Below are 20,784 nucleotides of genomic sequence, written 5' to 3'. Positions count from 1 at the left end.
TGGTGCTGAGGAACCGAACCCAGGGCTTCATGTACCACTAGGCCATATTCCTAGCCCGAATCTTGGAGCTTTTATTAGAGCATTAGCAGTCTGCAAGCAGCCAGTTGTTAAAAAGGCATGCAGCCCCAAATACACTTAACACTATCAGGAAACAGGCCAGAGAAGAAAGATAGAACAAAAACAATACCAACAGACCAATTCAGCTCCAATGGAGTTGATTTGGGACACTATAGTGACTGGAGATGAGACAGGAGACAAGGCACAGGACAAGAACATGGAGACATGTGGCTTGGCATAATGGCTGGTGATCTGGCCTGACCCTAAATAGGGTCAGGTCAGGAGGTTGGGTCACAGAAAGCTCCCAGTCCCAAGCACTTAACTGACAGGTTCAGTAACCTATAGGCCATGTGCCCACCCCTGTCTCTTGGGATTCAGGAACAACCATCACCTAGGAATGGTACTTCTCTTCCTCTAGGAATCAGGCACACCCATCAAGACAAGATGCCAGGTAGTACAATTCGCCATGTGGCCAGTGATGGTGCTGGCCAGATCTGACCTCCATATTACAGGAGGAGAGAACCACCAAGGTGGAAACTTGGGTTTGGGCACTGCCTGTGGATGAAGGCCTAGCACCGCAGTAGGAACACCTGCAGCCACGGAGTTGAGGGGGGCACCCGATGACCGCCATGGGCAATCTTACCTCTGACCACCAGCCTGGGCCCCTCAACCCATGAAAGAGGAGGGTATGAATAACCGGGGATAAGTCCTCTGTCCAGGCCGGAGCTCAAAATAATCTGATCTTAGTCCCGTCCCCCACTGTCTAACGTGAATACTGGGGTCCCCCGCTGCGCACTCCTCCCCCACTCTTCCCCCCGACCCCCACCCCAGTCTAAGGCCTCCGCTTGCTAAGCTTTCAGGATCGCTCATCCATCCGAACCACACCGGCGCCGAGTCTCCCACGCACACCAGGGGATGGCCAGAGAGGCCCCGGGAGGAGGATTCCCCAGTGTGGGGTGTCCGGCCAGCGAGCCCCCGAGCACATAGTCACAGCACACTGACCACAAGTCTCGGTACTCGCACCTGGTTCACCGCGTGTCAACTGGACAGCGAAGTGGCCCCGGGCTGGCGGAGCCTGAATCAAGCCACGCCCCTCTTCGCCTTCCGAGGCCAATGAGCGCCCGGATCCTGGAAGTCCCCGCCCACCTCGAGAATCCCAGCCGCTGATTGGCTCTGTTGTGCAGGGGCGGGGCGAGTGCAGCGGCCGCGCTCCCCGCCCCCGCAGTCCGCTCGGGGCTCCGCCGCCGGCACGCGCCCCGCTGCCGCCCGCGCCCAGACCCGGACCCCCGGCCCCGGCGCCCGGCTCCCCGCGCCCGGCCTCCGCGCCGCCGGCCCGCCATGGCCAAGCGCAGCTCGCTGTCCATCCGCATCGTGGAGGGGAAGAACCTGCCCGCCAAGGACATGTGAGCGCGTTCAGGGAGGGCGCCTCAACTTTCCCGGAGGGGCGCCGCCCCCTCGGCCGGGCCCTTCCCGGGGTCCGCACGCCCCGCTGCAGGCTGACCCGCGGCGAGGCCAGGCGAGTGCGGCCGCGGAAGGGGACTGGCGGGAAAACGAGGGCAGCCCCGCTGCAGACGGGACACGGGCGGCCGGGAGGATCGGGAGGAGGACGGGGTGATTGGAGCAGGATGTCGGTGAGGGCTGGGGATGGAGCACGGGGCGGGATATGCGGGGCTCAGCCAGCCCGGAGGACCTAGAGGAAGCAAACCAAGCCGGGATGCATGCAAGAGCTGTCCAGGGTGTGGCTGCGAGGGGCGGGGTGCCCCTGGAAACGGAGGTGTTCCTCCGTGCACTCGGGCCCGTGGTACCCCAAGTGTGCGCCTGAAACACACTGGGACCTGGGGCTGTCCGGGACTTCTCGCCACCCACCTGGGCGGGAAGGGGCTCACCTGAAGAGTGGGGCTGGGGGGTGGGGTGGGCTGGAGCATAGGGGAGGGGGCGCCGGGGGATGAGTATAGCGCGTGCACTATGCCAGGGCGTCCCTTTAATCCTTGGCCTCGCCCCTCGTGGCTGGGCTCACTTGCCCCAAGCCCCTGGAGAAGGGAGGCTGGAAATGCTACCTCCAGGGGCCCGAGTCCAGGGTGCCCAACAGGTGGAGACATCTTTGGGTTTGTGTCCGCTCCCTGGCCAGATTTGGGGAGCTCTCGGAGTCCCCTTGTTTCACCCTCATCAGAAGGGTCCTGGGGAACCTTGCTCACGAAGTCTCAGTTTTCCCTTCTGGAGACTTAAAAGAGTCTGAAATCCCACTAATAGGAGAGGTAGAAGGCATGAAGCTGGGGGCCTCTGGTTGTCTGGAGGAGGGGTGGGGAGAGGGGAGCCCCGTGCAGGCCTTGGGTTCAAAGTCTGCTGGACAGGAGCCTTCCTGCTTCCAGCGGGGGTTCCTGGATGTGGAGAAGAGGGGAGTCAGAAGTGAGGGTGGGAGTTGGGGAGGCAGGAGGGGGTAGGAGGTGCTAGGGCATCCATGTAACTGTCAGCACATGACCTATCTGAGCTTCCCAGAACGCTCAGCAGCGGTGGTTCCAGTTCAAAGGCCCCCTGGGCGGGAGGAGGCCCAGCGCAGCAGTTACCATGGCAATGATGAGGGAGGGGGCAGCCATCTCAAGGTGGGTTTCTGAGCACTGGAGGAGATGGGGCAGCAGCAGGGAATGCCTTCTCTCCTTCAGGAAGAAAAAGCAGCTCTGAAAAGGGGCTCAGCCGTCAGTCCCCTCCTCTAAGCAACCCCCCACCCCCACCCTGGCTCTGGTAACTAGGTCATCCCGGCCTCCTCTGGCTGGTGGCTGGCTGGGAGGAGCAGCCCCTGTGTCTGTCGCCTCCCTCCCCAGCCCTGCAGCAGCTGGCCCTAGTACCTGCCTCCAGGCTTACACCAGCCCCTGTGTGGAAGCTCAAGGGCTGTGCCCCTACCTGGGAAGCCATGGGCCTGGGTACCTGCCTTCTGCATGGCCTCCATTCCTGAAGGAGTGGGGCTACCCAATCCTGTGGGTTCTGTCCCTGGGATTTCTGTCCTCACTCTGTCCTCTACCTCCTTCCCCTATTTGCCTGTTCTCTCCCCATTTCCTCCTCTCCCCTGTCTGTCCCAGGGTGACTGGGGTACACTGCTCCAACATGTTAGCTGTCTTGAACCCAGCTCAACACCGTCACATCTGGGGTATAGCTGCCCTTTGAAGCCCCGCCTCTGCCTGTGCATTCTGCAGTCCCTCACAGAGTCCTCCAGAAAACTCCTCTTCATCCTTCAGTACCCATCTCAAGTATCTTCTCCCCCAGGTTTTCCCTGGTGTCCTTGGGCAGGGCACTTGGCTCTCATTCTTGCCCTCCAGCACCTTGGTCAGCTGGAGGAAGCACTTGGGTAGCAGCCATTCAGGGGCCAGCACCGTGAGTCATGGTCTTGGCCTTGCCCTTGCCCTGAGAGACTGGCAGCAAGTAGAGAAGAGTCAAGACTGAAAATCTTTGCTGCAGAATTCTTATGAGCTATGTTAGGCAGATCCGAGTTGGCAAATGGGGAAACTGAGGCTGATGGTGTGCAAGGCATTTGCTGAGCTGCAAGGTAAGTGGGCAGAGAAGTCAGGATTAAGACCCACTCAGCTGGCTACAGCCCACTTGCTTTAGGGCTGGCAGGATGGCCTCTGGGGTCCTGTGTACCGCATCTGGCTGTGAGGCCAGGAGGCATTTGGTGGCCACAGAAAGTGGCCACAGCTGGGGGGGGGGTGAGCCCCCCCTCACCGTGTCTCAGCAGCTGGGGGTTGTGTCCTGAGCAGCACCTCCTATAGCCATGGCCTGCACACACACCACCTGTCCTCATAGCCTGTGACAGTCCTGAGGAAGTACCCTCCATGCCCACCTGCCCCCTGCAGTCCCACCATGTCCACTTATGTAGTTTTATTCCTCTTTGTGGGCATCAGGTCCAGCAGGGCTCTTGTCACCAGCAGTGTTCGGAACCTGCCTGCCTCTCACTGTCTCCCATCCTTCCATGCTGGGCAAAAAGCTGAGCCCCACAATGACCAGTGACCCACCGGTTCCCATACCCAGTAGCCCTGGGGACTGGCCCAGGGCTATTTTGGGGTTTGCCCTCTTTCCTCATCCACAGCCTAGAAACTGCCAAGGCCCTAAATATAGAGGCCCACAAAGTAACCAGACAAGGCACTGTCGGCTGGCTTTGGGAACAAAAAAGCAAGAGAGGGGGCCAGACACTGTGGCTCACCCTTGTAATCCCAGCTTTGTAGGAGGCAGAGGTAGGAAGATCACGGTCCTCTCTAGTCTTGGGGGAAAAAAAAACAGAAGATCCTGCCTGAAAAATAACTAAAGCAACAAAGACTGGGAGGGTGGCTGAAGTGGTGGAGCACCTGCCTAGGAATTGGAGGCCTGGAGTTCAAATGTGAGGGAGGAGCCCGCCCAAGTCCATCACTAGGCTGGAGGGACATGGGCAACTGGCACGCCCCGAGCCCTCACCAGGTATTCACACCTGGCCTCTCCTCATGTTGACGCTGTCCCCTTGCACTCTGTCCAGTCCCCTCACCGTGGCTTTCCTGCATGCCTGAGTCTATTTCTGCCTCCAACCTTTACTGGCCAGTCCTGGCTGCCAACTCGCTCATTCATGGGCTGGTGGGCTGCTGTGGGAGCTGAGCGGTGGGTGATGCTGGACTTTCAGGGGTGAGGAAGGCTTCCTGCCTGGAGGAGCCTCCAGAGCAAGTTGCCTGGCAAGGTACAGGGACACCTGTGGAGAAGCCCAGCCCAGCAAGGTGCCCTCCACCTCAGCTGCACTAACCTCTTCTGCTTCCTCTGAGCTCACTGTGCAAATACATGCTCCAGGCCTGAGGCTGGCTGCCCAGCCCAGCACCTGGGGTGCACAGGGGCCTTGAGGCCCAGACTGCCCCAGCCTTGGGTTGGCACCTGCGAGCTGGCATGTGCTCAGAGCTGATCATGTTGATTGCAGAGGCTCCTCCTAGCCCTCGATGTCACCTCAGGGAGTCAGGCAGCTACCCTGTAAGCCAGGGTTACAATTCCCACTTTAAGAGTGCTAAAGCAGACATTTCCAGCCCCTTGGGCGGGTGTTTGGGTAGCTTCCTCTGCTGGAAGAGCCCCATTCGAGAACTGGGAAGTAGAAGACGGAATTCCCCACTCTTAAGCAAGTAAACTTTCTTTTTATGAAAGCCTGGCCCCAGAGACAGCTCCAGAGACCGTCCCCCTGCCCTTTTGTCCAGTTCCCACCTGACCACCCTCTCAACCTCATGTCCTGGGCTTGCTTTCCCGCCTCTCCTTTCTCAGAGGCCTGGGAGCTCAGGGGGTGTCATTCATTCATTCATTCTCATGCTTGCTCATTAATTCAGTAAACACAGGGCCCCCATCTTGTGCCAAGTCCTGTGTTGGATCTTGGGGAGCAGCGATCATGTGGGGGAGGCTGGTGATGGAGTGAGTCATTGCTGGGACTGGGATGGGGAAGCATAGTGGGAGGGGCTGAGGGGACAGCAGCATAGGATCCCCAGGGATCCCTTCCTCTCTGTCTCTGTCTGACTTGGAGCAGGCGGGGAGCCCCCAGGGCAGCAGCACTGGAGGCTCAGAGGAGCACACAGGGACAGATTTTGGTATGGAGCATGGGGCACCCAGAGAAATGTGGTGCCAATACTATGTTATTTTTATTTTGTGCTGGTACTGAGACTCGAACTCAGGGCCTGGGTGCCATTCCTGGAGCTCTACCACTTGAGCCACAGCTCCACTTCCAGCTTTTTTGGTGGTTAATTGGAGATAAGAGTCTCACTTGGTTTCCTGCCAGGGCTGGCTTTGAACCCTGATCCTTGAATCTCAGCCTCCTGAGGGATTACAGACGTGTGTGACTGGTTCTGGGGCCCCAAGGCTGTTTTAGAAGTGCTGCGGGCTGGGGTCTGGTGACAATGGGAGGAACTCTGAGGCATCCCCACCCCGGGTGTGGAATGGGAGCCAGACCCATGACACCCACCCTCCTGGGGTCCAGCCTTGCCCTCACCGTCCCCTCCTAGGTGAGGGTGGGGGCACATTTCTGGCTTCAGTGGTGAATTTGGGTTCTAGCTCAGGAAAAAAGCTTAGCTGCTAAGGTTTTGTCCTGGGGTCCCCGACTGGGGTGGGCACTGCCCACGAGGCCCCGCCCCCACCGCCCTTCTGTCTTGCAGCACGGGCAGCAGTGACCCCTACTGCATCGTGAAGGTGGACAATGAGCCCATCATCAGGTACCTGCCTCAGCCCAGGCCCGGGGTGGACGTGGCTGCATCGCAGGCCTAGGCTGGGTGGGCGTGGCCTCGTCGCTGAGGCCCAGGCCCGTGGTGGGCGTGGCTTCACCACTAAGGCCCAAGTCCAGGCCCTGGGTGGGCGGGCTCCTTCACCCAGCCCCACTCCAGGCCCGGGGTGGGCAGGGCTCCCTCACCCAGGCACCAGCTGCTCCAGGAGGAGATGGTTGTGGGCTGAGAGGCCCTGAAAACCATAACACACGAGCTGTTGCTAAGCAAGAACCACCTGGCCTTTGATTATTGACCTTAACTCTGGCCCAGGGATGAGATTAGCTCTTGGCAGCAAGTCAGCCAGCCCAGGGCCTCTCACCTGGCTCTGTTCATCTAAGCCACCTCCCAACCCTGAAAGATGACTGAGAACAGTCACGACACCCAGCCAGGCCGGGTGCTGACCCACTGCTAGCCCATCTAATTCATTACAGTGAGCTGGATTCAATGTCATTAAACCCCACTGACAGATGAAAAAACAGGTTCAGACTAAATAACTTGCCCAATGTTACACCCCCCTAAGTGGCAGAGTAGCCTGGGTAGGCACTGAAGGCCCTCTCCTGCAGGACAGCCACCGTGTGGAAGACCCTGTGCCCCTTCTGGGGCGAGGACTATCAAGTGCATGTGCCTCCCACCTTCCACACTGTGGCCTTCGAGGTCCTGGACGAGGATGCCCTCAGGTGTGTGTGCCCTGCTCTGCTGCTGTGTCTTCGGTTGACCATCTGCGATTCCCCTGCCCCAGACACTCAGAATTGCTGGTCTTCTTTGGGGAGAGGGGCACCCTGAGGGCCTGGGAGGGGGCTGGGCTATGTATGCAGGTGTGCGTGCATGGGGGTGTGGGCCCCGAAATGGACGTCATGAACTGGGTGTGCACTCAGGTCGGTGCCTATGGCTTGTGCCCAAGGCCTACACGAGGGTCTTGGGTTCACTTCTGTTAGGCTGCCCTGCAAGTGACTGAGTGACAACCTCCCTGGTCCCCATAGAGGACCATGAGCTTGTGGGGAATGGGGGAGCTTGCTAGGTCTTCAGGAACCAGCTCTGATTCCCACGTCCACCCTTAGCCGGGACGACGTGATCGGCAAGGTCTGCCTGACAAGGGAGATGCTGGCCTCTCACCCTAAGGGTAAGATGCCCTTGAGGCTGCCCACCCCAGTGCCTGCTGCCCTCCTCCACACTCCCCCTGCAGCCCCACTGGCTGCTCAGCCCCTGGCCGCCCTCTGCTCCAAGCCTTTCCTGTGGGCTCAGAGATCCTGACTGAGCTCAGTGAAGGCCTCTTTTCCCCCTCAGCCCAGCTGCCTGGGCCCCTGGCCACCTCTGCACCCCCAGACTCTGACCACAATGCTTTCCTCAAGGGAGCCTTTCTCCTGATCAGGACAGCTCCCATACCCTATGGGGCCCCTTCTCTCGGCACCCCAATGCCAGCTTGTCCTAAGCCTGAGGGTTTGTTCTGGAGCTGCTCCAGGCAGGAGGAACACCTGGGGATGACTTTTTGAAATAGATCTCTTTGGGGGCATCAGACTGCTCTCCCTTGTGGTACGGTCTTGGGAAGGTCTTGCCTTCTCTGGGTTTTTCCAAGAGTCAGCCTGAGAGTCCTTGGGTGCTGCAGGCTCTGCCAACCAAGCCCCTGTGACCCTCTCAGCCCTGCACACCTGCCGGTGTCTGTGAGGCTGGGGCTGTGGGGGAACATGGGAGCGAGACGTGCCACACTGACTCCAGCTCTGCTAGGCCACAGGTCTCTCCCACAGTGGCCCCAGCCCTCCCAGTGCCCGGAGGAGCCACTGTCCTCCTGTTTTAATATGGGAAAGATCAGTCCCCTGGCAAATCTGGGTGAGGACTCCCGAATGCAATGAGTGACCATAGTGAGGGCACAGGCTGGTCACTGACTCGGATTCCATTCTCACCTCTTGTAACTACTGTTGCTCATCTCCCTGCCTCAGTTTTCTCCTCTGCCACCGAAGTAGCAGCCCTTCCTTCACAAGCACTCCAGAAGGTTCCGTGGGGGTGTGTGTGATGGAGGGGCTGTATGATGCCTGGCCGGGCCGAGGGTGAAGGGTGAGGAAGGGAGAGGGAGAGGCCCAGTGCTTGGCTGAGCCTCAGCACTGCAGGATTCAGCGGCTGGGCCCACCTGACGGAGGTCGACCCCGACGAGGAGGTCCAGGGCGAGCTCCACCTGCGGCTGGAGGTGGTGCCCGGGCCCCGCAGTCACCGCCTGCGTTGCTCCATCCTAGAGGCCAGGTAAGAAGTGCAGGGGTGGGGACCATACCAGTGCACCCGTAAAACCGAAGAGCCTGTGTGGGAGCTGAGCCTTCTCTTTCCCTCCTCTACCTCCAAGACCCAGGGCCTCCTCCTACCTAGGTCTGCTCTCAAGAGAGGGCCAGAGTGGGATGTAGTGGCCATGACTGTAAATCCCAGCTCCAAGAAAGACCAGAGCAGGAAAGAAGATCAAGAGCTCGAGGAAAGCCAAGCTCAGGAGCTCATACCTGTAATCCTAGCTGCTTGAGAGGCAGCGGTTGGGGAAATCCTGGCCAGCCTGGGCATTAAAGAAGTTGGAGAGAGAGAGAGACAGAGACACAGAGAGAGACACACACACAGACAGAGACAGACACACACACACAGAGACAGAGACAGAGAGAGAGAGAGAGAGAGAGAGAGAGAGAGAGAGAGAGAGCGCTAGGGAGGTGTCCTGACTAAGATGATGCCTGGATGACTTCCACTTGGGGATGTGGCACTTCAGGCAGGGGTGAGGGTCTCCTAACATCACAGAGCAGGGGTCAAGGGGACCCTAAACTATGTTCAGACAGCCCCTTCTGCCCCATGCCAGGGCTGGACTTGCCCTGGATTGACCTTGGCCACGCACGTGTGTGTGTGTGTGTGTGTGTGTGTGTGTGTGTGTCTTCTGTAAGATGAGAAATGAAGAGTTGCTGAAAATATCCAGAAAATGGAGGGGGTGTGCTCCCGGGAGTGGGGGGGCAATGGCTTTGGTGGCTCCTTCGGCCTGAGTCACCTGTAATAGGGCCACTTCCCACTCCCAGGGGGTATTTTTAGCTACAAGCCCCACTCCTGTCTGGGCCTGAGTGTGAGTCACACCCTCCACTCCATGAGAGGCGCCTTCCTTTCCAGCTCCAGCCCCTGTCCTGGAGGACCCTCCCCTCCCCGCCCATCCCCAGTTCCTGGGGCCACAGACACTTCCCAAGCCAGACAGTACCCCAGAGCAAGGCGGGCCGCGGGAGTTTCCTGTCTGGGAGGAAGGAGTCTCCCCTGTAAATGAGGGGTTAGACATCCTGTACGTGGCCTTTATTTTCTGCCCTGGGACTGGGGTGCTGGGAAACAGTGGGCTGTGGGCACAGCCACAGGCCACCCCCCACATACACTTTCAACCCCCGTTACCAGCTTTTGTCGTTCTCCGCCTCCCCAATCCTCCATCCTCCCGTTTACCTGGCATCAGGCTGTCTGGAGCATGAGTGTGCATGCGTGTGCATGCAACTTACACTATCATTTCTTCTAGGTCCCCATTCTCTCCCACAGCGGTGGGGTATGCCTGAGTTCTCCCACCCTCAGCCTTCCAGAATCCCCAGAGCTCTGGAGATTGTTGGGGACACATGGCCTCTCTGGCATCTTAGCGAGTCTCAGTGGGTACGGGGCGAGGGGGCAGGGGGAGAGGAGGGGAGAGGTCTGTCCAAGCCGGAACTCTGCCCAATAAACCTTGATTGCTCCAGGAGAGGCTAACACCTTATCATTCTGGGAAGAATCTCAAGGCCAAACCTCGGCATTCTGTCCAGCTGGTGTTGCTTGGCTGCTTGTTTTTCTGTGCTAGGGATGGAACCCTCTACCACTGGGGTGCACCCTCATCCCTTTCAGTTTTTGTTTGGTGTGTTTATGGTCCTGGTACTTGAACTCAGGGCCTGGGTACTTTCCCTTAGATTTTTTGCTCAAAGCTGATGTTCCACCATTTGAGCCAAACCTCTACTTCTGGCTTTTTTTCCCCTCGTTAATTGGAAATAAGAGTCTCACAGACTTTCCTGGCTCAGCATGCTTTGACCTGTGATCCTCACTCAGATCTCTGCCTCTTGAGTAGCTAAGATTCCAGAAGTAAGCAAAGCAAAGGCCTTCCCGGCGTCTAATTATTATTTTTTATGTTTTCAGTCAGTTGTGGGGCTTGAACTCAGGGCCTGTGCACTGTCCCTGAGCTCTTTTGCTTAAGGTTAGTGTTCTACCATTTTGAGCCACAGCTCCACTTTCAGTTTTGGGGTTTTGGGTTTTTTTTTTTCTTTTGCCAGTCCTGGGCTTGAACTCAGGGCCTGAGCATGGTCCCTGGCTTCTTTTTGCTCAAGGCTAGCACTCTACCACTTGAACCATAGCACCACTTCCAGCTTTTTCTGTGTATGTAGTGCTGAGGAATCGAACCCAGGGCTTCATGCATGCAAGGCAAAGCACTCTACCACTAAGCCACATTCCTGGCCTCCACTTCCAGTTTTTGAGAGGTTAATTGGAGGTAAGAGTCTCGTGAAGACTTTTCTGCCCAGGCTGGCATCAAACTGGTGATCCTCAGATCTCAGCCTCTGGAGTATATAGGTGTGAGCCACCTGCATCTGGCTACTCTTACAGTTTTAGACAGCAGACCTGAGCAGCTTAAAATTTAAATTATGGAAAAGGAAATGAGAAGAAAACACTTGTAGCAGATAGAAGTGTGGCTTTCTTGTTTTCCTGGAGTGTGGGGGGCAAGGACTGGGTTTGGGCTTGGTGAAGTGGCACCTAGGGTGAGAGGAGAGTCCAGGGAGAGTCACAGTGGCCATCCCGCCCCAGCAGGGGACATAGGCCTTCTAGCTTCCTTCCTGCCCAGACTCCGGAATCGGGAGGGCGTGGCCAGGTTCCTGGGGGCGTGGCCCTTCTGGTCTAGGCTGCTTTGGCTCCACTCTCTCACCTGCTGGGTCTAGCGTGGCTGCCCCCACCTTCAGGGCCCTCGTTTGTAATGTGGAGTGATGGTTGTGGGGAGAGGCCAGCTTGCCAGGCACTGAATGAGCCCAGGCCCTTCCAGCCCAGCTGGCTGAGGGAGGGAGACCTCATGTGACCAGTGGACAATATGATGTCTCCATCCTGTCACCAGGGACCTAGCCCCGAAGGACTGGAACGGCACCTCTGACCCTTTTGTTCGAGTGAGCTACAAGGGCCGGACGCAGGAGACCTCGGTGAGGAATAATTTTTTTTTAAATATTAAAAAAAAAACACCAGAGGCTGAGAATATGGCCTAGTGGCAAGAGTGCCTGCCTCATATACATGAGGCCCTGGGTTCGATTCCTCAGCACCACATATACAGAAAACAGCCAGAAGTGGCGCTGTGGCTCAAGTGGCAGAGTGCTAGCCTTGACCAAAAAGAAGCCAGAGACCGTGCTCAGGCCCTGAGTCCAAGGCCCAGGACTGGCCAAAAATAAAAAATAAAAAATAAAATTTATTCCTGATACTGCAGAGGTAGGCTAGCTGGACCTAGGAGCCCTGTGGAGCAAGCACCACCCCCAGTTTACTGCTCTTGTTTGCAGTAATGGAGACTAAACTCAGGGCCCAGAGTCATAACCCCTCCAAGCCTGTCCCGTTCTGAGTAGGTGGTGAAGAAATCCTGCTACCCGCGCTGGAACGAGACGTTTGAATTTGAGCTCGAGGATGGGGCCGCGGAGACCCTGTGTGTGGAGGCCTGGGACTGGGACCTGGTCAGCCGCAATGACTTTCTAGGCAAGGTGAGCAGCGCTCCCTTCCCCCACTGCCACGGGGGCTCAGCGCCCTCTGCCGGGTGCCCCTCTCCGCTAAGAGAACAAGAGAACATAGGTTGCCTGGAAGAGACTGTGTGTCCAAGCCCTGTCCACTCTCCCCTCAGGTAGTGGTCAATGTCCAGAGTCTGTGTGTGGCCCAGCAGGAAGAGGGCTGGTTCCGGCTGCAGCCCCACCAGGCTAAACGGCGGCTGCGCGTGGAGTGAGTGCCGGCAGCTGCCTGGGGTGGACGCTGAGGAGGGAGTGCTGGCTGTGGGTGGTAGGCAGGAAAGGTAGTTGGTTAGGGGTCAGGGGACACAGCTCCAGATTTCCCTCAGCCCTGGCCCACCATCCAGACCCTTCTCATCCAGGTGGGAGCTGCCTTCTCTCCTTTCCCATAGCCCTAGTCTACATACCAGAAAGCTTTCTGTTTCCTGGAGGCTTCTAGAACAAGCCTTCTGGCCTTTCTCTCTTAAGGGCTTCCCTGCAGACCTCTCCGGTCTGTCTGTGCAGCCCCCTTCCCAAGAGTCTCCAGGAATAGGGGTGCCAGGTAAAGTGGGACCTCTGTTACAACCACATTGCAAAGATAGTGAAGTGTGTGTGTGTGTGTGTGTGTGTGTGTGTGTGTGTGTGTGTTGGGTACTGGGGCTTGAATTCAGACCTTCTTTCACTCAAGTCTTGGTGCTCTACTACCTGATCCACAGCTCTACTTTTGGCTTTTTAGCTGCTTAATTAGACATAAGGATCTCATAAACTTCCCTGTCTGGGCTGGCTTTGAACCGTAATCCTCAGATTTCAGCCTCCTAGATAGGTAAACGTATAGGCACAAGCTACCAGCGCCTGGCTTAGTGCTGATTTTTTTTTTTTTGAGGCAGGGTTTCATTCACTATTTAGTCTAGGCTAGGCTTGAACTTGAATGTGGAAACTCCTATGTAGTATACAAAGGACAGTGGAGGCCATGGAGAATGCTAGCCAGTGCGCTGGCTTGTAGCTTAGAGATGCTGTGCTAAGATGCTTAACCTGCCTGGGCCTCTGTTTTGCTGGCAGATGATTGTGAGCAGAGGGGGTTTGTGTGAAGGCACTGTTGTCTGAGAATTCATAGCTTTGAGGCTGGGGAACCTGGCATCCCCACATGGGTCAATCTTGGGGTTCCGAGGGGTTGGAGGCTTTGAAAATGGATGGCATCTTCAGGAAGGTATTTGCAACAGAGAAAACAGCCATGAGGTAGGGAAGCCTGCTGCAGGCAGTGGGTGGGGCGTGGGTCATGAGGGGGTGTGACCACGAGAGGCATGGCCATGGGAAGCATTACCATGAGAGGCGTGGCCGCAGGGGGCCACGGGAGGCATGGCCATAGGAGGCCTAGGTTAGGGGTGGAGTAGTTACCCCGCTGCCTGTTCTAGGGGCACCCTGGGCTCCTTGCAGTTGGAGGTGCGGCTGAGGGATGAGACAGTGCTTCCGTCCAGCTGCTACCAGCCCTTGGTACAACTGCTGTGCCGGGAGGTGAAGCTGGGCACCCAGGTGAGAGGGCCCCCGGAAGGATGGAGGGCCCACTGACAGTGGACAGCTCTTGTCTTGCCAAACCCATTCTACAGGACGGGAGGAAAGCGTGGTTCACTAGTGGCACAGGATCTGCCTAGCATCCTGGGTTCTGTCCTGAGTGGTACAAATAAAAAGGACTGAACTAAGCCCCTTCTGCAGAGTAGCAAACTGGCTTCCAGGAGCTTGTCAGTACTCAAGGCTTTACCACTGACCACCCTTCCCAAGATGCTCTGAGGGCCTCAGAATGGGTGGGGGGTGTTCTTGGTTCCCCTTTTCCAGTGGTGCCTCTCTCCTCTGCCTCCTTCAGGGCCCAGGGCAGCTGATCCAAGTCATTGAGGAGACAACAAGCACCGAGTGCCGCCAGGAGGTGGCCACCAGCCTGCTCAAGCTCTTCCTGGGGCAGGGGCTGGCCAGGGACTTTCTGGACCTGCTCTTCCAGCTGGAGTTGAGCCGCACCAGTGAGGCAGGGAGAAGCTGGGCAGTGTGGATAGGGGTCCTCACATGGTCTTCTTAGCCAGGAAACAGGGAAAGAGTGAGGGACAGGAATGGGACAGGCAGGAAGTGTCCAGGAGGCCCTGTCCTGAGTCCCAACCCTGAGGTCCTCCATCCTGCCCTTGTTCCTGGGCCCTGCCCACTAGAGCCTCTCCTTGTAGGTGAGGCCAATACCCTGTTCCGGAGCAACTCTCTAGCCTCCAAGTCCATGGAGTCTTTCCTGAAGGTGAGGTGGGCGAGCAGGTATCCTACTAGATGACACCGGGCTCAGGGAGGCTGGTTCTGTTGGTGTCTAGGGCAGATGAAGGCCTCGGCCTTCATTCATTCATGGATGCATGCACTCATTCGTTCATCCATTTCTTCTTTCATCATGCTTTAATTCATCCATCTATCCATTCATTATCCTTTCATGAGTTCAACATGCATGCATGCATGCACACACACATTGGTACATCCATCATCCACTCATGCGTTTATCGATGTATGCATTCATTCTTAGAGAAGCAGTTTGTAGAACTACCCTGGACAATACTCTGGACGATCCCAAAGGCAGATGGTGTGGTGGTGGGTTGATGTTAGGGGGTGGCTGGGGAGGCCAGCTAGGGGTGGGAGCTGTGGCCAATGCATCTGGTGGTGGCTCCCAGGTGGCAGGGATGCGGTATCTGCACAGTGTCCTGGGCCCCATCATCGACAGGGTTTTTGAAGAGAAGAAGTACGTGGAGCTGGACCCCAGCAAAGTGGAAGTCAAGGATGTAGGGTAAGGCCAGGGAGGAATTAGGCCTTGTGTTGGTGGCTCCTTCTGCTTGGGTTTCCTTGGGGTTTCTCTGCGCTGTCTCAACGGCTGCCCATGTCTCCGGGAGTCTGATTTCACGAGTGCGTGTGTGTGGGTCCCCTGGCCGCGACGCCCAGGTCCGGGGGCCACCCCTGTAAGTGTATGGGCTCCCTGATGGTTAGGTCCAGGCCCCACGCCCCATCCCCCCCGCAGGTGCTCCGGCCTGCACAGGCCGCAGACAGAGGCTGAGGTGCTGGAGCAGAGCGTGCAGACGCTGCGCGCCCACCTGGCGGCGCTGCTGAGCGCGTTGCGCGGCTCCGTGCGCGCCTGCCCCGCGCTGGTCCGCGCCACCTTCCGCCAGCTGTTCCGGCGCGTGCGCGAGCGCTTCCCGGGCGCCCAGCATCAGGTGCGGCCCTGCCGGCGGGCGTGGCGGGCGCCCCGGCCCGGCGGGGAATGAGGGGGATCCATTGCCCGCTTTCCTCTCTGCACCCCTCCAGCACGTGCCGTTCATCGCCGTCACCAGCTTCCTGTGCCTGCGCTTCTTCTCCCCTGCCATCATGTCGCCCAAGCTCTTCCACCTGCGCGAGCGGCACGCGGACGCCCGCACCAGCCGCACGCTGCTCCTGCTGGCCAAGGTGCGGCCTGTGCGGGGCGGCCGGGCCCGCAGCGGGGTGTCCCCCGCGGGTTCAGGGAAGGCCTTGGGCGAGGCCTGTACTATCTAACCCAGGCTTTCCACGTGGCCCGCTATACCGAGGGCCGGCCCAGATGGCCTCAAGGAGCCGGTCCCCCAAGGCCGGAAACGCCCCATCCACTCCGGGCCCTCCCCATGACCGTGGGCAGGGTCTGGGCCTCCTCCAGTGGAGTGAGGTGCAGTGGCCCCTGACCCAGCCTTCATCCCTAGGCAGTCCAGAGCGTGGGCAACATGGACGCACCGGTTTCCAGAGCCAAAGAGGCTTGGATGGAACCGTTGCAGCCCACGGTGCGCCAGGGCGTGGCTCAGCTGAAAGACTTCATCACTAAGCTGGTGGATGTGGAGGAGAAGGAAGGTGAGGGGGCGCTCGCAGCCCCGTCCGCGGGCGCTGCCGACCACGCCCAGGTGGCTGGTCACGCCCATCGCATAGCACCGCCCCCCGCATGTTTGGCCACACCCTCCACCCGTGGCCACACCCACCACTGCCCCTGACCTCCCACTCTCCTGCCCCGCCCACCGGGTACTCTCCAGGACCCGTGGCTCCACCCGCCGCCTCTGGTGTCTTATGGCCACGCCCACCATTGCCTCCAACCTGTTCCTTCCTCCCTGCCCCTCCCCCCCCCACAGCCCACGGTCTCCCCCATGCTCTCACCTTCATCCCTAGCTCGCTGGCCTGCGGAGCTAGACCTGCAGACGCTGAGCTTGCACGCGCCCCCTGTGAAAGAGGGCCCACTCTTCATCCACAGGACCAAGGGCAAGGGCCCCCTCACGTCCTCTTCTTTCAAGAAGCTCCACTTCTCCCTCACCACCGAGGCCCTCAACTTCGCCAAGACACCCAGTTCCAAGGTGGGTGAAGAAGGAGGCTGGGAGAGGTTAGGACACCCTGAGGCACCTGGGCTATTCCTCTTCCCCCAGCCCAGGCCGCTGGGTCAGGGAAAAAGTCTGGACAGGCTCAGCCTCCTCCTACCTCCACTTCCGTATGGCAGAGACTACAGGGCTGAGCATCACCCCCAGCCACGGAGTCCACCTTGGTAGCTTGGGGGCCCCTCTGGATGGGGGTGCTTCAGTTCACATCTTCTCTTTGTCTTGTTTGTACCTCACAGATCCAGTAGTGGCTGGGCCAGGTGTGTGATAGGACTTTCAGAGATGAGGAAAGCAAAGGGGATTTGGAAGGGAACCAGAAAAAGGAGGTCTCAGGCCTGTATGAGGAGGAGCCCAGGGAACCTGGTGCAAAGACCCCAATCTGGAACTCACACCTACCTGGGCTGCAGGGAGCCTTAGGGGCTGGGTGCCTGGTCACCTCAGCCTGTGCATGGTCCCCGCTGAGATCACATCTAGAGCAGGCCCCTGGAAGTGATGGGGACCTGCTGGGTGTGGAGGCCATGCCCCAGTGAGCAGGGACAGCAGAACCGAGGAACATGCAGGCCAGGGCTAGAGCTGGCTACTCTTCTTCCTTCTTTGTGCATGTGTGTGCCAGTCCTGGGGCCTGAACTCAGCCCCTGATGTGGAGGAAGGGGAGGCCAAAGGCCACAGACTGGAAGTGGAACAGCCTGGTCCCTGGTCTCCCCCAAGCCCTCTTTCCCTGATCTCCACAGAAAAGCGTCCTCATCAAGCTTGCCAACATCCGGGCGGCAGAGAAGGTGGAGGAGAAGAGCTTTGGCAGCTCCCACGTCATGCAGATCATCTATACGGATGACAGTGGCCGGCTCCAGACAGCCTACTTGCAGTGCAAGGTGTGAGTGTGTGTACAAATGTGTGTGCATGCATGTGGTGTCCCAGGGCTGAGTATCTGGGAGCATAGCCCACCACGACTAGCTGTGGGCATCCAAGCAGGAAAGCTGGGAGGGAGAGGGTGGGCAGGTGGGGATGGGTGTTGGGAGGACTTCCCACAGGAAGTGATGTCGTGCCTGGCCCCCACAGTGTGTGAACGAGCTGAACCAGTGGCTGTCCGCGCTCCGCAAGGTGAGCGTCAACAATACAGGCCTGCTGGGCTCCTACCACCCAGGCATCTTCCGAGGGGACAAGTGGAGCTGCTGCCATCAGAGGGACAAGACAGGTGGGGGCAGAGGCTGGGACCCTGTACTGCATCTAGGAGAGAGGTCCTGAGTCCTGCCTGGCCAGGCTGAGCTGGGCACTGATGGTTTGGAAAGTGCCACATACTGCATGTGTGATGCACATGATGGAGCGCATTGAAGACCCTGAAGAAGCCTGAAAACTTGTTAGAATCCAGTTTCTAAAGCTAGTTAACTTAGCATTTCTCAAACTCACTTGAAAGGGAACCCTGAGGGTTCTCTGGGGAGCCCTTGCTTTGAAGAAAAGTTTCTTTTAGAGCCTATGTTGTGACAAATGCACTTGAGGAATTCACTGCTGACCTGTCCAGAACTCAAGTTTGTACACCCACATTGGCAGCCTGATACCAGAGCTGTGAGTTGGAAAGACCTTGAGCACTAAAGGAAGGGCAGAGAGGATCTTCTAGCACTCTCTATAATGATGGAAATAGTGAACATCTTCACCACCCAGGACTACCATCATAACTGGCTGTTGAGGCTGGGTGCTGGTGGCTCATGCCTGTAATCCTAGCTACTCAGGAGGCCGAGGTCTGAGGATCGAGGTTCAAAGCCAGCCCAGGCAGGAATATTCACGAGACTCTTATCTCCAACTAACCACCAGAAAACCAGAAATGGTGCTGTGGCTCAAGTGGAAGGGCACTAGCCTTGAGCTGAAAAGCTCAGGGATAGGGCCCAGGCCCAGAGTTCAGGCCCCATGACCTATCAAAAAAGAAAAAAAAAGTGGCTGTTGAGCACTTGAAGTGAGGCTAGTGCAGCCATTTGTGTGGTGTCTCACACCTATAATCCTAGCTACTCAGAAGGCTGAGATCTGAGGAACATAATTTGAAACCAGCCCAGGCAGGAAAGTCTGGGAGACTCTCATCCCCAATGAACTACCAAAAAAAGACCTTGAGGCCTAGCTCTTCTCCCAGCACTTGCTGGGCCATGGTGAGTCCTAGCCATGGGCAGAAAAGCTCAGGGACAGTGCCCAGGCCCAGAGGTCAAGCTCCCGGACTAGCACACACATACACAAAAAACAAACAACTTGAGGAACCAACCCATCTTACAGTTCATGGTAACTCCCAGGCAGGTAGGCAGGCAGGCAGTCTCCCAGAAACTTGGGATGCCACAGACAGGACCAGGGGCTCCTGAGGAGTCTGACCCACCCTGTCCAGGACCTATCTGTAGGACCAGGCAATTGTGCACGCGTGAAGATCTCATGGTAACACTGCACCCTCTGCTGCCAGATCTGGGCTGTGACAAGACCCGGTCTCGGGTGACGCTGCAGGAGTGGAATGACCCCGTCGACCATGATCTTGAGGCCCAGCTTATCTGCCAGCACCTGCTGGGCGTGGAGGCCTTGCTGCGGTGAGCGGGGCAGGGGGAGCCGGCTCACGGCAGGCCAGGGATTGGGCACTGCTCCTCTGTGTGTGCGCATGTGCGTGCATGCGCACTGGTCCTAGGGCTTGAACTCAGGGCCTGGGCACTGTCCCTTGTGGCAGCTCATTGTGTCCTTCCCACAGGAAGAAGCATCTGGAACTGAGCCAGGACCCAGGGCCAGGGCCTGAGGAAGGTAGGTCCGTCTCAGCTGGGACCCACTTGCTGGTCTGAGCGCCCCTCAAGTTGCTCCACCCTGAGTCCCAGCTGCCCTCACCGCTGCGTATGTCTCCATTCCCTGAAGACTCGCTGGCCCAGCTGCTGCGCGTCCTGCAGGAGCTGCGGGAGGCTCACAGTCGCAGCCCGGGCAGCCCACGCCCCTCGGAGCCTCACCACCTCCTGCAGCTACAGAAGTGAGGTCTGCGTCCAGCGACCCCAGTGCATTGGGGACCTCACCCCAGCTGCCTGCATCGAAGGGCGCACCCGAGGTGCTCCTGGGTCTTTGCTCATCTGAAGTCCGTGGGGGCCATGGGTGGCACCTGTTCCTCTGGGAAGCCTGGCTGCTCCCTGAGGTCCCCCATATTCTCCACCCAGGATACCTCAGCTGGATACCAGGGGTGGTGTAGGGCTGGGGGTCCAGGCCTCCACCCCCTGCACTGGGCTCCCTGGCCACCCCGGGGCCTCTGGGTTGATGCCTGGGCCCTGGGCAGCGTCTCGGTGCTGTTGCAATAAACCTGCGCTCACTGCCGAGGCTCTGGGCTCTTGGATGGGGGCCTCCGTGCCCTCGGCTGCTGGGGCTGCTGGGGCTGCTGGTGCCCACAGACTGGGGCTGCAATCCTTGCTGCATCTCTGTTCCTCCATTTCTGCCTCACCCCCATCTGGCTTGGGGTGTGGAGATGGTGCCTGCCAGCGCCCTGTGCTCACCTTCCCAAGTCCCAGGGCGTCCTCAGGCTGCCCCACAGGGCTGAGCCCCAGTCATATCCACAGTGGCCCAACTCCTTGTGGGGAGAAGGCCCTCCCCACCCTGAGGCTAGCTGTCCCTGCCTCTCACTTCCTTCATCTCCTGTCACCTACCCTGGCCCAGCTGGCTCCTGGCACCCGGTGGGTGGTGGTCTTCCCACCCCAGCGTCACCACTGCCCATGCTGGGCCTTTTGTCCCCAGCTGGAATCCAGTCCAGTGTCCTCCTGGGGGGTCAAGCACTCACGGTGGACCCCCAGGCTCCCTGCCCCAGGGCACCCACTGCACCAAGCTATTCCCTGCCCCCAGGAGCAGTTGGGAAGAGGGGACACCCCGGGACCTCATATTTGGACTGGTCCTGGGAGGTGGGGCTCCAGTGCCCAGGCTACAGTGCCTGCGGCTCCTGTGGCTAGATGGTGGGTGGCCAAGGGCACTGGGCAGAGAAGCCTCCTGACCTCCAAACTACTCAGCCAACGCCCTCCCCCTGGGTGCCCCCACTGTAGACCCTCCCCCCCCCCCAGGACGCAAGGCCCCTGGCTGCAGCCTCACTCCTACCAGCACAGCAGGTGTATGAGCACCTCTGGTGAGGGGCTGTTCTGTGTCTCACCTGCACTGGCTCACTTTTCTCCTCACCTGACAGCCTATTATGAGAACCATTTGTGGTGCTGGGATTTGAACTCAGGGCCCCATGCTTGGTTTTAAGCCACTCTTTTATGTCCAGCTAAGGTTTCACTTTATGCCTAGGCCCACCAAGATTGGTGCTTTTCCCCTTGTCACCGGAGCTGACAGGAATACGCCAGCATGTTCAGCCATTGGGCTTCCTTTGTAGCCGGGATGATAGGTGCACACTACCATGCTCAACCATTGGTTGAAATG

The 20,784-nt window shown here is 58.4% G+C and overlaps 1 protein-coding gene across 1 annotated transcript; it reads left to right on the top strand.

Moving 5' to 3' along the window:
• The first annotated feature begins 1,324 nt into the window (after window positions 1–1,324).
• On the top strand, window positions 1,325–19,812 carry Rasa4b (RAS p21 protein activator 4B). Its single transcript, XM_048368873.1, has 21 exons — window positions 1,325–1,460; window positions 6,192–6,248; window positions 6,860–6,973; window positions 7,355–7,416; window positions 8,399–8,528; window positions 11,398–11,479; window positions 11,891–12,022; window positions 12,160–12,254; window positions 13,432–13,549; window positions 13,878–14,028; window positions 14,224–14,288; window positions 14,707–14,819; window positions 15,048–15,240; window positions 15,332–15,469; window positions 15,736–15,880; window positions 16,190–16,371; window positions 17,121–17,258; window positions 17,446–17,581; window positions 18,821–18,941; window positions 19,097–19,146; window positions 19,255–19,812. Exons 1-21 carry the CDS (start codon window positions 1,396–1,398, stop codon window positions 19,365–19,367), a joined length of 2,400 nt encoding a protein of 799 aa, XP_048224830.1. The 5' UTR covers window positions 1,325–1,395; the 3' UTR covers window positions 19,368–19,812.
• Window positions 19,813–20,784: the final 972 nt, after the last annotated feature.

Source organism: Perognathus longimembris, chromosome 1 (genome assembly GCF_023159225.1).
Source record: "Perognathus longimembris pacificus isolate PPM17 chromosome 1, ASM2315922v1, whole genome shotgun sequence".
In the NCBI taxonomy this organism is placed as follows: domain Eukaryota; kingdom Metazoa; phylum Chordata; class Mammalia; order Rodentia; family Heteromyidae; genus Perognathus; species Perognathus longimembris.
The sequence above is the reverse complement of the archived record's forward strand: the minus strand, read 5'-3'. Positions and strand labels throughout refer to the sequence as shown.